The following is a 16,797-nucleotide window of genomic DNA, read 5'->3' as shown; positions in this document are numbered from 1 at the left end:
AACCTGATGGTAAGTATGTAAAGATGGTAAGTAATGTCCCTACATAGTCATTGGCGCTATAAAAATATTATTCATTCCTAACATCGCCAATGCGCAATCAACCTCGGAAACTAAGATATTCTATCCCACGTGCCTGTAGTTACACTGGCTTACTCAGCCCGTCTTCCACCTCTTATGTGATAAAATGAAACAGCTCATCAAATCGAGTGTGATTAATAATGGAAACGGATTATATTCTATTCGATCTTCGAGCTGTGGATACATGACAGAACACAGGATGTCTCTTTCCAATTGTGATGCATTCTAAAGATGGAATGTTTTGTCAAATACTTTCAAATATTTAATGCATAAAATCGGCGCAGACATCGCTCCGTATTTATTTACTATCGCTAGGCAAAAGCAGTACAATAGATTATTATAGAGTAAGCAGTAGCTATAGGAATTTCGCCTTACATTGCACGTAGTATTCTATAAATATGATGTATTTCGATAGAAAACAAAAAAATATGAGTATGTATAACCTTTAAATTAGTTTGCCTGGATTATATTATGTTGCCCACATAATAGTTCTTAGTATTGCGATATTTTTTTTTTTTACTCACATATATTATAATTTATTGACAAACTTAAACTTAAAAGCTATGCAAAGAAATATATTAATAGTGTCAAAAATAAATAAAATAAAATGTAATAATAACTAAATGATAAAAAACACGCCATCCAAATGATTGTCCTGTGGCATTGTTCCCAAGACCAGTGATCAGCGCCAGTGCACAGGACAGTCCTCTCTGAAGACCTCTCTGAACCGCAAGGATAAGTTTTTGAGCTAAGTAAGGGCCGAGGATGACAAAAATTGTGGACCAGTCACTCAGAAAGGTCTTTTTTTATTATTTTTAGAATTTCTAACCCTCTGAGTTTACAATTCAAATAAAAATAAATTCCCTAATTTAACAAGTAAAATGAGGACTTCTTTGAAGCTATACTGAACCCAACGCAATAAGGATTATTAAAATCGGTTCATAAACTAAAAACTAAAAAATAAAAGTAGTTGAACATAATTATAGGCATAGACTATTGTTAAGATATCTAAGTCGTCTGTAGGTAATAATTTAAGTTTGTAAATTTATAAATATCTGTGAAATCTTATCGTTGAAGACTTGGAGGCCGAAAATGTATTTATAACACCAAAAAATTGGTTTTTACTTGTAATTATCTCGAATATGCATCCGATCATTGCTGATGCTATCGAAATGATGTATTATTGTGAAAATACAAAATTTATACTATTGGTAAAAGCATGAGGCATTCTTTTTGTTAAGCCTTATTGAAAAAATTAAACCAATATTAATATAAAATTTATACTGGAATAAGCAGCGCGTTTCGAAGAAGGTTTTAATATATATATATATGTAAGCCTGTAAATTATTTAATACTTTTTGGTTTGACATTTTTATAATAAAAGTAGAGGAAGAATATTTTTGAATTTGACGGGAATTGTTAATCTGGGTTGAAAAGCGGAAGATAATGGATGATTGTAACAAAAACTGGAAAAATAAATATTGTAAACTATATTAAATATTGTTAATTATTTGACGTTCCTATTTACTTGAAGCTGGGTCTTCAGCTATTTATATATATTTATATAAAGAATAAATAAATCTTCTGTACTTATATTACGACTAACCTCTCTTGAACGGTTGGCCAGGGGATAATGTGTGTGTGTGTATTTGCGTGGGCCTCTGAATGGTTTAGTTTGGATCCGGTAGTAGACACCGCGATTTGCATTTTCAACCGTTTTAAATTGAGACTCATAAAAAAAATCATCCTCAAAGTCAAATTATGTTACTGTCTATAATATGCAACAGATATAATTATGTGCTGGTAATAAAGATTGCAGGAACACAAAAATAAAAACAAATACAAAAAGATAAGATAACGAAGATGACCGACGAGATTGACGTGACAAGCATGAATTTATTGTTTTTTATCTATATATAATTAGGCAAAGACACATTTTTTCATCTGTTTGTTAATCTATTATATTACCTTTAACAGCCACCAACATTAAGAATAAAAAAAAACTCGAAACTGTTCGAAACTTTATATACGAAATATATTTTTCGCAAGATCTTAATAATAGAGATCGTCGAATTTCAACAATTGGCAATTCTTAGTATTCCTACTTTGTTTAAAACATCCTGAAGGGAGTTTCGAGCTCCGATATAAAAAAAAATTGATCCGTATTCAATGTCAGATCAATTTCTGTAATTATGCCATCAATTAGACTAAGCACGCAGAAAAGTGCATCCAATAGGAGGAACAATTGCGCAACACGCTTCAATGATAATTCGTCCATTTTAAAACCTAATTATATTAAGTATATTCAATTAATTATATTATATTAACATTTTACTTTTTGCATTCTTGATGCTGATCCTTTAAGTTTGAAATCCCTGTTTACTGATATATTATCTAAATAACGTTACAAGTGACTATTTTTGAATTGAATAAATTCGCACATGTTAATTTATAGTTATAAAAACTGCCCATCTAAAGCACTCCCATTGACAACCCTTTTTTCTGATACGTTGCTGACAATCAGCGTGCGAAGGGCTCAAAAATTTATAATAGTCAAGCTAATTTGTTCTACATTGAAAAAAGTCTTTGTCTTTGAATTTTCTTTCGTAACAAATTTAACCTAAAAGAAAGCATAAACTCATTTTTCACCCCTCTATTTACGATCCACGTGTACGATTGCGTGAAATAATTTCAACTTTATATTTAACTCATTTCCGGCATTCGTAATACCTGCTTAACTTTTCGCTCGCCCACAACTTTTTTGCAAAACGACACCGTCAGTTATACCTACTAAGTACTATATATACGTATCCGCTAAGAATAGTTATACATCTGTTCATAGAATACAAACAATTACAGGCAATAAGGATTATTTTTTTACATTTTTGTCAAATTGTTTTTAGCCAATAATAAAAAATAAGGGATATTCTATTTACAACGCGTCGTAGTTTTCCAGTAGATGTTGGTTTGTTACATAACATAAACATACATAAACAGCCTGTAAATTTTCCCACTACTGGGCTAAGGCCTCCTCTCCCTTTGAGGAGAAGGTATGGAGCATATTCCACCACGCTGCTCCAATGCGGGTTGGTGGAATACACATGTGGCAGAATTTCGTTGAAATTAGACACATGCAGGTTTCCTCACGATGTTTTCCTTCACCGCCGAGCACGAGATGAATTATAAACACAAATTAAGCACATGAAAATTCAGTGGTGCCTGCCTGGGTTTGAACCCGAAATCATCGGTTAAGATGCACGCATTCTAACCACTGGGCCATCTCGGCTCAGGTTTGTTAGATCACCTGCAAACGAATTGAACGATTTCGACGATTTAAACTATATTATATTAAGTTTGAACCTCAGGTGAATCGGGTGTATCTTTATGTAGTAAAGTTGCCATTGTTTTTATTCATTTTAAGTGGAAACTTGATCGATTTATGTTTTTCTTATATTTGTTTTTTACTATTAAGTGTAATTATAATTGTTTGTTTTCCAAATAAATAAATAAAGTATATTTTGAATTTGATTTTCGTAAAATATATTTTTCTTTCTTTTTTTACTGCTCATTTTTCTTACTGCTCAACTTCCATTGATATATGCTTTACAATTATTTTATTTAAAGAGGTGTAAAACTATTACTAGGTGGTACATATAAAAAAAAATAAAGATTTTTGATCCACCAGGCCGCAGGATATTCATTAACCGCAGATTTGATTGACATACGAATTAACTACCTCGCAGCTGTCAGTCGAATTCTGATTCGAGAATTCTTCCAACAAGATACCTACGCGGTTTTTCCATCACGAGTTTTGAAATTGCACGTTGAATACTATTGTATTTGAACTTTTTCGGATTTAAGTATAAAACAATATTAAATTCACGCTCGTCACGTTAATAGTCAGAATTTAAAGCGGATGCAACTCTGAAGCGGAGTTATTTCCGGTACACGTTGTATGTGTATTGCTTTAGTAAGTTTTTCAGGCAGGCATTACAAAACACGTCATATCGTTTATTAATAGGTGGTCACGGTTATCAATGATACCGGATTCGCTTATAAAACCAATATTCGTCGACCCTCGGAGTACACGTCACGACGTTTGAGTTAATCATCACAAACACTTCAAGACAATAGCTACCACTTAGTGGATTGTTAGGTCTCGCCTTCGGTTCACTAGTTATCCCTTATGAAGAAATTGCTTTACAAATAATGTCGTGTGAATTAAACCAAAGTACTTTAAAAGACCTTTGTATTAATTTCGAGTTTACATAACAACATTATGTAGAAATACTTGTTAATAAAAAAATGTATTCTTCTTTGACAAAATAGTTTTTTAATTATTTCCAACTAATATTGTACGTTTGTAACACGTGTAACGGCCAGAACTCTGCCGCGGTCAAAATTCATTTTCACTAGAGCTATGAGTTCGGTTCGTTAGTTTTATTTATGTAAGCATTGGCATTAAAAGTGGCAACTCTGGCTGTTTATTGTATATCTTAGTAAAAGGATTATACATTGTATCATAGTATCATGTATGTATATGACAGTTCAATGGGCGGCCATGTTAGACGTTTACGGGTGCGTTCAGAACGTGTGTATCAAATAATAATTACGTGCTGAGGTACGGTAGACACGATGGAAACTTATCCAGAATAAATTATAGATTAACGTTTACGAAAAAGTTATACGTTATATACAAAGTAAAGGATAATAGTATTATTATATACTCAAACCAAAATTGTAAACTAAACAGGAGTAATAACGATTAAAAATATTTCTAACTGTAACAGTTACCTATATAGGATTTGAATATAATTTATACAGAAAGCTTGTTCATAAACGATCTAATGATTATTATTAAACGAATTGTTGGTAGACAAAAAGTACTAATAAGATATCGTAAGTATTATGAATAGTGTGTCATCAGCTGTTTTATATCAAATTCAATTCGAGTAACGTGAAAATTCTTCGGTTGGGCTCAGCATGTCTTCATGTAACAATGGAATATTTATATGCCGTTAAAGCAAAGATAGAGTTTAATAAACTGTCTTACTATTGTGTCTTTCTCTTGCGTGAGTTCTGGTGCGCATCGAGATGCGTCTGCGACGGAACGGCGAGCATTGCGCCAGCCGTCTCAACGCACGGCGGCGCACCGGCGTCGCCCGCTCCTGCCGTCAGCTCGAATGCCGGCTCCGCGCTCGAGTTCGACCTGCAATGGAAATTATTTATTAGACAATTTATAAACGAGATTATGACACAACAAATCATATCTTAGCGTAAATTGGTTGAATAACATAAAAAAATAACTTCTCCTATATACGAAAACAACATGTAACTTAAAACTTACCCTTATCTAAGAGAAGTTTATGCAAGAAAATATTTATTGCTTACAAAATAGTACTAAGTTCACAAGTAGAAAATATATTACTGTTAAAAGTATCAGCAAGCGCGCAACTTACAAAAGTTTAAAGGAAAGCAATATAAAATCTTTTAAAAGAAAAATAACTAACAATTTCGAGCTTATAAGTAATATACGGTATAAAATATAAAAAGTTATCCTCAGTTACATATACAATAAATTTGTTTGGTTGAAGGCGCTAATCTATACCGATCCGAATCTAATAATTAATATTTTTTTTAGGTACATATAAACTGCCTCGTTGGTATAGTGGCTACTTATGAGAACGATGATCCCGAGGTTTTAATTTCAAACCCCAGGTCGGACCGATAAAACAAGAATATAACAAGATAGTAACAAGATCACATATAGATAGCGCGTAAAGCCATTGTTTCTGCGCCTGAACTCTGTCTGGTCGGATTTACGTCCAGTCGGATTATGAGTGAGGGAATAGGGAGTGCAACTGTGTTTGTGCACACACATGTGCACTATAATATGTCCTGTGCAGTTGTCGAGACTTCCATGAGATTGTCTGAAAAGAAATATTGAGGAAGTTGAACTCGAAGAGAGTCCTGATGGTCCAGTGGATGTAACGCATGAATCCTAACCGAACATTGCGACTTCCACGACCAGGCAAGTCTTATTAAGTAGGAAAGTCTTCGGCTTGATACATGTTTAAAATTCATCGCGAGCTCAGCGAGTTAAGTTAAGCATCGTAAGGCATATTCAGAGTGAAATTATGCCACATGTGAATCCTACAATCGGCATCGGAATAGGGAGGTTGAATAAGTTAAAAGTATTCTCATTAAGAAGTATTTTCTGGGACCTTTACATGCTGCTATTTTAAAATCGCTATTAAATAAACTTGAGGATCTTAAATGCCAAGAATTTGGTAACACTTGTGAATCATGCACTAAATCTGGCCTATTAACGCATAGAGAAATTACTTCGCTGAAAAAATTAAATTTCGGAACATGGGTTTATTTTATAGCGCCTTGAGAAATTATTTTTTGGAAAATCATCTTTAAGGGAGAGACATTAGAGGGAGACCTTTGTATGAATTTTATGCGTATTAAAGCGGGACGAGTATATAATCCCAAACGAAACGAGTGAAACTGCGGCGCCAACCGAACACGTAACAACACAGACGAACCGACAATTATAATAGTTTTCTTTGCAACATGTTTCTACTTCCAACGACCTTCAAAACTTATACAATTCTTAAGTTACAATAGTATGTTAAGTTATACTGTTTAAGTATTAAGTAAATAAGTAACTGGGTAAATATAACATAAATTATATGATATAAATGTTTGATAGTTTCAAAGTTATATCTGAATAATCATTATACCTCTATACTAATATTACAAATGTTTATTAATTCTGTTACCTCGTTAAGCTTAAAACGCTGAACCGATTTAGATGAAGATGGTTCGAGTCCCGAGAAAAGACATAGACTAGTAATTGTAATTCACCCCTCGAGGGTGTAAAATGGGGGGTTGACGGTTTGTGTGATACAGTTAAGGTTTTATAAATTTCGCGCGGGTAAAGCTGCAGGTTCATCCAGTGTTATACATGTATGTTATCAGATGGATCATGTTACAAAACACAATCGACGCCATATTGGCGTCACTAAAACGAAACTGATTCTATTTGTATATTTTATAATTATTACATATTGTCAATTTATAGAAGCCTCACTCATTATAATTCGCATATGATTATTCATATGTTAACGTGGTATTATATTGGAAAATGTGTTGTTACCGTCTGACGTGGCGCACTCTTTGGTCAAATCAGATTCCCGCTTCCCGGGCTTCCTGTTATACACTTCCGTCCCTATTCAAGAAATCACACCCTCAGATTGCAGGAAAACGTGAGGTTATGGTGTATGTTATATTAATATATGTATCGACTATTCTGCCGCAATAGTCCCCCAATAAGGCCCTTATGTCCCCTACATAATAATTAACTATAAATAAACATCGTTTTTTATATATCTTATGATGATCTGTTAATAAACCTTTTAAAGTAAACGATTTCATAACATAATCTATACAATACGACTTCGCCTTGGTTATTAATAATTAAAAATGAAATATGACGAATAAAGACGACATGCCAGAGGTGAAATAAAATAATGTTACATCTAAACATAAACAAAAAATATATATACGACTTCACCGACTAAAGAATACGGACGCTACATTATTATTGTGTAATATACATGATGGGTGAAAAACGACTGTTTTCATAATTCGAATACAAAAACGCATTAACCTCACCTCACTATCACAAATTAATTATAAACGGAATGTTTATGATGTGAATACGATATACTGTTAAATTATAAATCGATATTTTTCATTGTTTTTAATACGAGGCGAGATTATTTACGCGGAGTGAACAGTTCGAGCGTCGGACTTGCGCCGGCGCAGCCTTGACATTGACTGACAACGTAGAACGCTCGCGTCGGAACGAGGTATCGCGTCAGCACAAATATCAAACAATATAATGAATATCATGGGAATACTTAAATAACATATATTTTTGTTCGGGCATACTTCATTAGTTGCGGCTATGTAATGACGTGACTGATAATCAACCATTGACGTAGCCAGGGTTTTGGTATATGGAAGGCCTCGGGGGGCGCAGCTTTAGTGTTTTTCTGGGGGGTTAGTACCAAGTTGACTATATCAAGCCACTACCAGAAATCAACGCACGCTAAATGATATCAACGCAGAGCTTCAAATACAAGACTTGATATTTGAATAAGGCCTTTCATTCGAAATATATACATTGCAGTATTTTGCAAAATTTAGATTTTAATGGAGTACGTTGAGCTCTCTCAATATTCTAATTCTGAATGAACTTCTCGATCCGTTCTATATGTAATTATTTTTAAAACAACAAAATGTGGTCATATACGTTTTAGGGATAAGACAATCGCATCACGTTGAAAACATCAAAATAGATTTTTAGAATATACCCAGGTAACGCAGCGGGCATATAATTTAATGTGACCTTGAATGTGCGCTGTGTATATTATCACGTATCAATCTGTGAAAGCCTTCAATCTATAATAGAATTGTTTGGGACGCAGCTGTTGTATATACATATACTGTAATATAACATACAGGAACATTTTTTTTTAATTATTCCATTTTATTTCATCGTGACGAAGCGAATTAGCCCTTTTTTTCTTATTTCATTTTGGGACTTTTATCCTACCCGGGTACGTCAGTCCCATCGTCCCCTCTTCCTTTTGTTTAAACATTATTTAATATTAATAGCCTTTAAATAGAATTTCAGGAGCATCCTAGCAGATTCTGATAAAGGATCTGATAGAATACTCTGAACAGATCCAACATCGAACAAACATACTTTTATATTAGTTAAGAGTAACTTTCTCTGATTCCGTGTCTTGCCACATTCCGTCAACAAGTGACATAGATCTTCAAAACGTTGACACTTCCACACTTATCACAATTAGGAGAATATTTTTTTTTCATACGAAACCTAAAACTTTTTGTTGGCATATGTCCGGACCTAAGAAGATGAGCTGTAGTAATATATCACCTGTTTATTGTGAATCTGGCAAATGGTATGTGAGGAGGCTAACTTTGCGTGGTACGATATCAAATTCCCTTATTTTTAGATATTTCATTGAAATACTCTTTCCAATTACCATAAATCTCTTTTTCGTACTTAGTTAAAACTTCAGAATAATCTGGTTGTGTATTAATTTCTCTTCCTGATAGAATTGCTTCTTTTGCTAAACGGTCAGCCTCCTCATTACCATTGACGCCTATAAGGGATGGAATCCATTGTAAAATTATAGAAATATTATTACACTGAAATCGGTCCAATTTTCTAATTATATTATATGCAATGGGTACTCTCCTTTGCCCCAAAACACATCGATTAAGGTGCAGTAATGCACTTTTACTGTCTGCCAATAAAACAAAATTTAATAATTTCAAAAAAGTCTAAAGACTGAATATATGTTAGTGCTTTTGAAATAACCTGCAATTCTACAAGCTGGTAACACTGGTGTAGTCCTGTCTATAGACATTGTTGATAAAAGATTAGTGTTAATTTTTATTTTTTCTTTTAAATTTCTAAACAAAACCTCTATACAATTCATTTATATCTTCTAGTACCTTAAGTTTAATCTTGTTTACTTCGAAAGATTTTTTATTATAAATGACATTAGGTAGACTATGCTTAATACAACTTTCTGTATCTGTTCTTGGCATCCCCGTATCTAATAAAAACATTTCAAGTGGATTACTGTTAGCTATGACGTTATCTTTTATCCCTAAGAAGCTGGTTGCTAATAATAGTTTTATTTTGCCAATAATTGTTAGAACATAGGGTACCTATTTCATTTAAAAGATCTATTGTTAAATTGTTTGGCCAAGATTGTACTTTTAAATAGTATTTATTTGCTGAAAATTGCCTTCTTATGAATAATGGAGGAATACTTAACTCGCCCTCCAGCACATGAATTGGATTATTTTTTATAAATCCCCCTAATATTTTAAGGCTTAAGTTTTGTATGTTATCGAGTTTTGATAAATTACCTTTTCAACTATTATCATAAATAAACTGCCGTAATCTATTCTTGACCGTTTTAAGCATATGTACATTTTATGTAAGTGATTCGGAAGCATTATATAAGCTTAGTCTCCTCTCACTCAAAAATAACCACAAATAAGTACATATTTTAGTACCAATTTGTAACTCATCCAGTATTCTAACCGATTCATAGACGTTATTATAAGCATTTTCAATATCAAGAAAGCAAACTACCGTAGAAATATTTTTGAAAATCCTATCTGGACATGAGAAAATAATATAGTCAAACAATTTAAGCATGACTGCCCCTTTCTAAATCCACTAGTATAAGATAGTATTTTATTTTTTTCCACAAACCACTCTAAACGCTCAGCAATTATAATATGAAATATCTTACAAATACACGACATGAGTGAAATAGGTCAAAGTTTTGGTTCTACATAAGTTTAATCTCCTTTGGGAATTGGTAAAATTTCGACATTTCGCCATTGTTCTGAGATAATACTAGTAGAAAAAAAACGATTATAAATGACTAACAAATACTCTGTACATATACTAATATTTATATTAATTCCGTTTCAAACTCATTTTAAACAGGGAAAACTAGAGAAAAGGGTAAAGTAACGAGCCTGTAAATATAGCTCAGCTGGACAGGGCTCTTGTTAAGGTGAAGGAACGTATCGCTTCACGCTCATCTAATGCAAGTTTGATATACATACATAAATGGCTTAGATTTTACCCGAGCACTACAGATAACATAAACGTTTGAACGTAGGTAGTATAAAATAGCACCCAGCTATTTTGAATACTAAGATGTTCGATTTTAATACGATTTCGTTCCCATTTCCCGTTCTTTAGATAATTTGTCGGCACATTTAATAAAAAATAAGAAATTGAATATATTTTAAAACTTATGGATGTTTTCTAGTAAGATTTTTATGGTCATCAGAAGAGTTAGTGATAAAAATTGATATCAGGCTAACAAGGCCTGTTCTTTTTTATGGTAAGCAGTAAATTACTCTTGACAGCCTACAAGTGTTTCGCTGTTTACCTTCTATCCCAAAAAGTTTAGCTGCCTTGGAGTTCCAATGGGAAGAATTTCATAGGAGACTTGCATATAACACAATCATTACCATATTTTCCTTCCCCATCGAAATAATTATAAACTCAAATTTATTACATGTAATCTTCGTTTGCCGGATTTGAACCCGCAACCTCCGATTACGTCACGTGTTCTACACATAGTACAGACGAACTCTGGACGCACTAAGTCTTTCAATTGTAATAGCCATAAGGTTTTTATTTAAACACCGTATTCATTTGCTTATAAACTTGCTTATTTACATTTTAAATTTATACAATTTTATTCATTTTGTCCATTTAAGACAAATAACTTCAGTGATTTATACCTTTCGAGTATTTTTTCACTTACATAATAACATTACCGCGTGAAATCTAACCATCAAAAACAAATGAATTTTAACCAGTTGATTTTGTAATAAGCCAATTGATATAGGTATTATACAGCGATTTCTAAACGTCCTTGAGGAAATCTTTGTGTTATGATTATATTATTAAATACAGAGTTGCGGTCGCTGCCGTAATAAAAAACATACCTTCATTTCTTCTAATCAAAAGAGATTTTAATAACAGGAGGACCGATAACTGTATGGTTTATTTTAACGTTCGTATGTTAAACAATCGGAAAGTCCTGGGAGTTTGTATCCACTTTTCAGTTTGTATTCGCATTTGTTGCTTTACTATAATGTATTTCGCCCCGACTTCTATCCTTATTTTGTTTTATAATCTGAGCGAATATATATATATATATATATATTGCCATTGCAAGTGTTCGGTAATCAACATGGAATTCTCTTAAAAAAGTGTTATAAAATACAGCAATAAATTTCAAATGATCTTGCTTACTAATATATTAACTATATTGAATAATTTGAAAACTTAATAAATTTGATCCAACAATTACATTATAAGGACAGTATTCTTTAACAATACGCTTTATTATCGAGATAATCAATGTTATAGTACAGTCGTACGTTGGGAGTAAGAAGTCAAAACACTTGATCTTTAGGTAAACATTTTGCAATTAACAATAGTTACCAAGAATTCTCGGACGGTTCTAGATTAACTCATATACATATAATTTTATAACTTTACATAAGAGATATCACACAAATGCTATATATATTTCAAAATATTTTTAAGATACTTTTAATACAAAGCTACCATTGCAGAACCGATATAGATTCAAAAAAGATCCGACAAGAAACTTAGTATGAAACTATTTTAATCAATCAACTCATCATATTGAAGATTAACATCTGATATGTACACTAGATCGCGTATACTTACCAAATTAAACTTTGAGACCACTATTAATAACGACTAGATTTGCTTGTATTATAACGTAATTCGAGTATGGAACCGTCAAAGAAGTATGAATTCTCTCCTTCTAGGGTAAATTAGTAAATAAATATTTAAGTACGATTTTAACGTTCATATATTTATATAGAATACCTGATGTATAGATTGTCCTTTACTCTCAATCAATCTCTTCTATATATATATGTTTATTAAGCCCCGCTGCCCTGCCCTCACCACGAGAATATATTGATAAGACTCCATATGAGGACAGACGTACTCAACGACAACGGCGAGAGCAAGCATCGCAACACGTTGCCGCATCGTGCGGAAGCGTGCCGACCTTCAACTGAAAACTTCTCCGACCCATTCACTGATATTTAATCGATTTCAACTAACAGTCGGATTAAATCTATAACAACATAATATAAAACAATGAAGTACATAGCAATTAAATTAAACCTGGAAATTTCCGGCCGTCCCTTTAAAATCAAATTTCGTACACCTAGATATTTCGCGACCACAATACTACTATAAGCAATATTCAATTTATAATTATAACCTATACATATAAAATAACATGTCCGGACTGACTGAATCATCATCGCCGAGCCTAAACTATTAAAGTCAGGACCATAAAATTTGGTGTCTATGATCGTTTTATTGAATATACATCTATTAAGAAAGGAATTTTGGAAATTCACCCCTAAGAGGGTGAAATAGGAGTTTTGAAAGTTTGTATGGATGTCCGTCATTTTTAAGTTAGAAACATTAAACTTTATTTTTGGGCAACTAATTAAAAAATGAGTAGATACGTATTTAAGCGTTTCTGGATATTCTATCCTAAGAGATGAAATACACACCAATGTGGAATACAAAGAGATCTTAAACTAACGTAATATTTTATGTTAATCTGTAAATATATTTAAATTTTACGCGAGCAAAGCCGCGGGCGACATTTAGTATACCTAATATAAAGGTATGTGATGTTATTACGAATATAATATGATACTCAATGCAGTTATTTGACGAACATAAAAGCATAACTCATCAGATTTGCTTAAAGCGATTTTAGCATTTGTTTACATACACGTAATATATAAATACAACATTATTTATAATTGCAGTATTCTATAATGTGATATGAAATTTCATCTACCTTAAGCTTTTCTTCTTCTAAAGGTCCTGCGCAATGGAGCAGCTGGCCGATACGAGCCGATACGAGAACAGGCAAATATTTCCAAAGAATACGTCAACAAGCTTCTATTGTCTCCAATGGCGCAAACGAAAATATCTATGTCATCGCTTATTGATGGTCGCGATTCAGATACACATTATCCCGAGTATTATGAATCGGTAGCCAGCGACAGGCGTGGACAAACATGTGACTAGTTGCACATAAGGCTGTTTACAAGCTGACCGACATTGTTTTATTTTTTATACTTTATAATACGGGACTCGACGAGAGACGAAAAATAACTGACAACGAAACGTACGGAGAATTAGGTCTCTTATTAGACATTTCTCATTCAATTTTCAAAACTCTTAATACTACAAAAAATACATATATAAAACAATAAGGAATTACTAATCGAGAAATTTGTCTCCGACTAATGTAAAGTTTTAATAATTTACTTAAAAAATGTCTTATTAATTATAATGAATATACATATAAAATTATTAATACAAAACGAAAAGTAAATTCTAAAAAGTTGCCTGTTAGAAATTGACCTACAGATCTAATTACAATAAATATTATTTACGAAAAACGAAACACGCAATCAACTATTATTTTTATTAGCTCATATGAATCCGATTTCTTACAAAACATCGTAACCGAATCCAATATGCTAATAATAAAACAGTTTCTAGACTATATATATATATACTCATCATAATCTAAAAGTTACCTGTGAGAATTCATGAACGAGTGCAACTGCACGGACCACAAGAGTTGCATCGTTAACTAAAGAATTTCATTAACGATGACCTTTGGGCGCCATAATTGAGAACGGTATGTCTTTGTTTAACCTCACTAACTACCCGCTCATATTCTATTCTACAAATTTATTGTGACATATTTTGTTCCAGTACCTTCAATATTCGTGCCATCGTTGGTTCTGCGGCTGATGGTGATATTGATGATATTATAAGTCTAGTTATGTATTAGAATAAAATAGCCAATAATTATTTTAATGAATTATCATTCGACTGTAATTTTATCACTTGTCAACAAAGCGTGAAAATTTTATTGTCTCTCTCGCGATCGGGGCCGATACAGCCACACCTACCTACGTAGGTGTGTTTTGTAGTCTACGTACAATAACAGCAAAATATACGGTCTAAATTTTCTATTAATTTTGTATTATTATATACTTCACGTAAGGTTTTTTTTTTGACAATGTCCTGCGGTCAATGAACCCGCCTTCTCGGTGCCCGATACGGTTTCGAATTCCGCTAGTTGCCGTCGTGTAGCTATTGATCACATACGTACCTAGGTATATCGAACCGCAGGATAATTAACATAATATCATAATTCCACTCGATTAATAATAACCAAACTGAACATTATACTCGTATATCTGTGTATATCAGGTGTTCTTATTAGATTTAACATGATACAATTAAATGTACCTTAATAGGCCTCGGCCTTGTGGTAGTCCGTCTGAGTGGACACCACATATTCCATTCCCAAACAGTATTACTTATAGTGTAGTGTTTCAATTTCCTGGATTGAGCCAGTGTAAGTACAGGCTAACAGAACACAGAGATATTTTTTGCAATTCTAGATATTGGAACGTCATGGAATGTTTGAATCCCTTAATTTTTTTTTTTGTGGTAAATTGGCAAACTAGTAGTCTCACCTTATGGATAATGACTACACTACCCAAGGACATATTCAAAATCTTGGGACTTACAGGTGCGTTGCAGGCCTTTGATCACGCTGTTGCGGATTTCTGACCGAATGAAATTTGGAATTTAAGAAATCATTTAAGGTGAAACATGCAAATTGTAACTAACATTCAAAAAATTGTTCGAAATAACTGAATAATTGATTATCATAAATATATCAAGTAACCCAAACGTGAGGGACAAAAATGGTTTATAAAAACCCAATATAGATAGCATATTCCTTAATCCCACCTGCTAAGCCGGAACACGTCCCTGTCACAGAAATGTCGCTTCACTCTAAATCCTGTGCAAACGTAATCATTAGGTAATCGATGCGAAGAATAACAATTGTCAGCTCCGCGGGTGGGCGGGCGAGGGGCGGTTCGCAACAGGGCGGAGCGAGAACCGCCCGCTTCCACCCTAACCACGAGGAACCAGAAATTAAACTTTCAAGGAATTCTAAGACATGGCTTACTAAAGGTTTCATTTTGCTTTCTCGAGTGAGTTAGATTGCTAAGAGGTTACGCCATGTTATATGCTCAGACGAATTATGTAATCAATTAATTAGCCGCTTAGAACTGGTAACAATTGATTTTCCTAAAATTTTGCGACGCTTGTTGAGTTGTTATTTAAGGTTTATTGTGGGTATAAGAAATATTTGTTTGTGTTAATATAAGTAGACTTTAATCGTATTTATATAATTTTTTATGATAACCTACTCGGAGAGACTGTTAACACGTTTACGTTTCAGGACAATTTTATAAGATGTAATCGCATTTGCCATCGTTGAATACGAGTATTAAACATCCAAACGCGAAAAAAATTGCATTTATGAGTAAGTATTTAAAAAATCTACATATAGTTGAAACAGCGCGTATATATTGTATACAAAACACAAATAGGCAATATTCATTTAATAAGTAGTGTTCAGGCACGCCTGCTTCCGCCTTTCAGGGTTTGATCGACAGGTGTTAAGTATCAAAATGCCTACTCTTTCTTGGGGTTCAAACTCGCTTCACACCAAATTTCATCAAATTCAACAGATTGATTGTGAGCGATGATTGTGAAGATCAATGATTGTGAAGCGTAACAAAGAGACAGAATGAGTGATTTTTGTATTTTTAATATTAGTTTAGATTTAAAAAATACAGTTTTAAGCCGTAAACGACCAAGTGTTAGGCAAAGACTCCTATTAAAAGTTGTAGATTATTCATCTCAGTTCGATTACAATTAAATATCATTAAATAAATAGTAATGTAATACCAACACGTGCTACAAATGTTTGTGACGTCATAATGGTAACATGCATTGATGTAAAACGAAATTACACGAATCAGCTGTCTATAACAGAGGCCTTAACTAACATTGTGAATTGTTCAATGCTTTCGGCAGCTGTCAGCGTGTCGGTGGTAGGTACTGGGATACTAACGTGGGGTAGCTAGGGATAGGAAATTTTAAATATTGTGGCA

The 16,797-nt window shown here is 33.1% G+C and overlaps 1 protein-coding gene across 4 annotated transcripts in view; it reads right to left on the bottom strand.

The window, feature by feature from the left end:
- Window positions 1-16,797, bottom strand: part of LOC113404101 (protein cycle) — a 97,140-nt gene that overhangs the window by 19,822 nt on the left and 60,521 nt on the right. For 3 of the 4 annotated variants that reach the window (XM_026644862.2, XM_026644861.2, XM_064220539.1), the window contains one exon: window positions 5,132-5,287. In XM_026644862.2, coding sequence (XP_026500647.2) covers window positions 5,132-5,287 — 156 coding nt within the window. Of the gene's footprint in view, window positions 1-5,131; window positions 5,288-7,761; window positions 7,901-16,797 lie in introns of those variants that run through there. The other variant, XM_026644864.2, reaches the window with a different exon arrangement.

Source organism: Vanessa tameamea, chromosome Z, assembly GCF_037043105.1.
Source record: "Vanessa tameamea isolate UH-Manoa-2023 chromosome Z, ilVanTame1 primary haplotype, whole genome shotgun sequence".
In the NCBI taxonomy this organism is placed as follows: domain Eukaryota; kingdom Metazoa; phylum Arthropoda; class Insecta; order Lepidoptera; family Nymphalidae; genus Vanessa; species Vanessa tameamea.
Note: the sequence above shows the minus strand (reverse complement) of the source record. Positions and strands in the feature narration are given on the sequence as shown.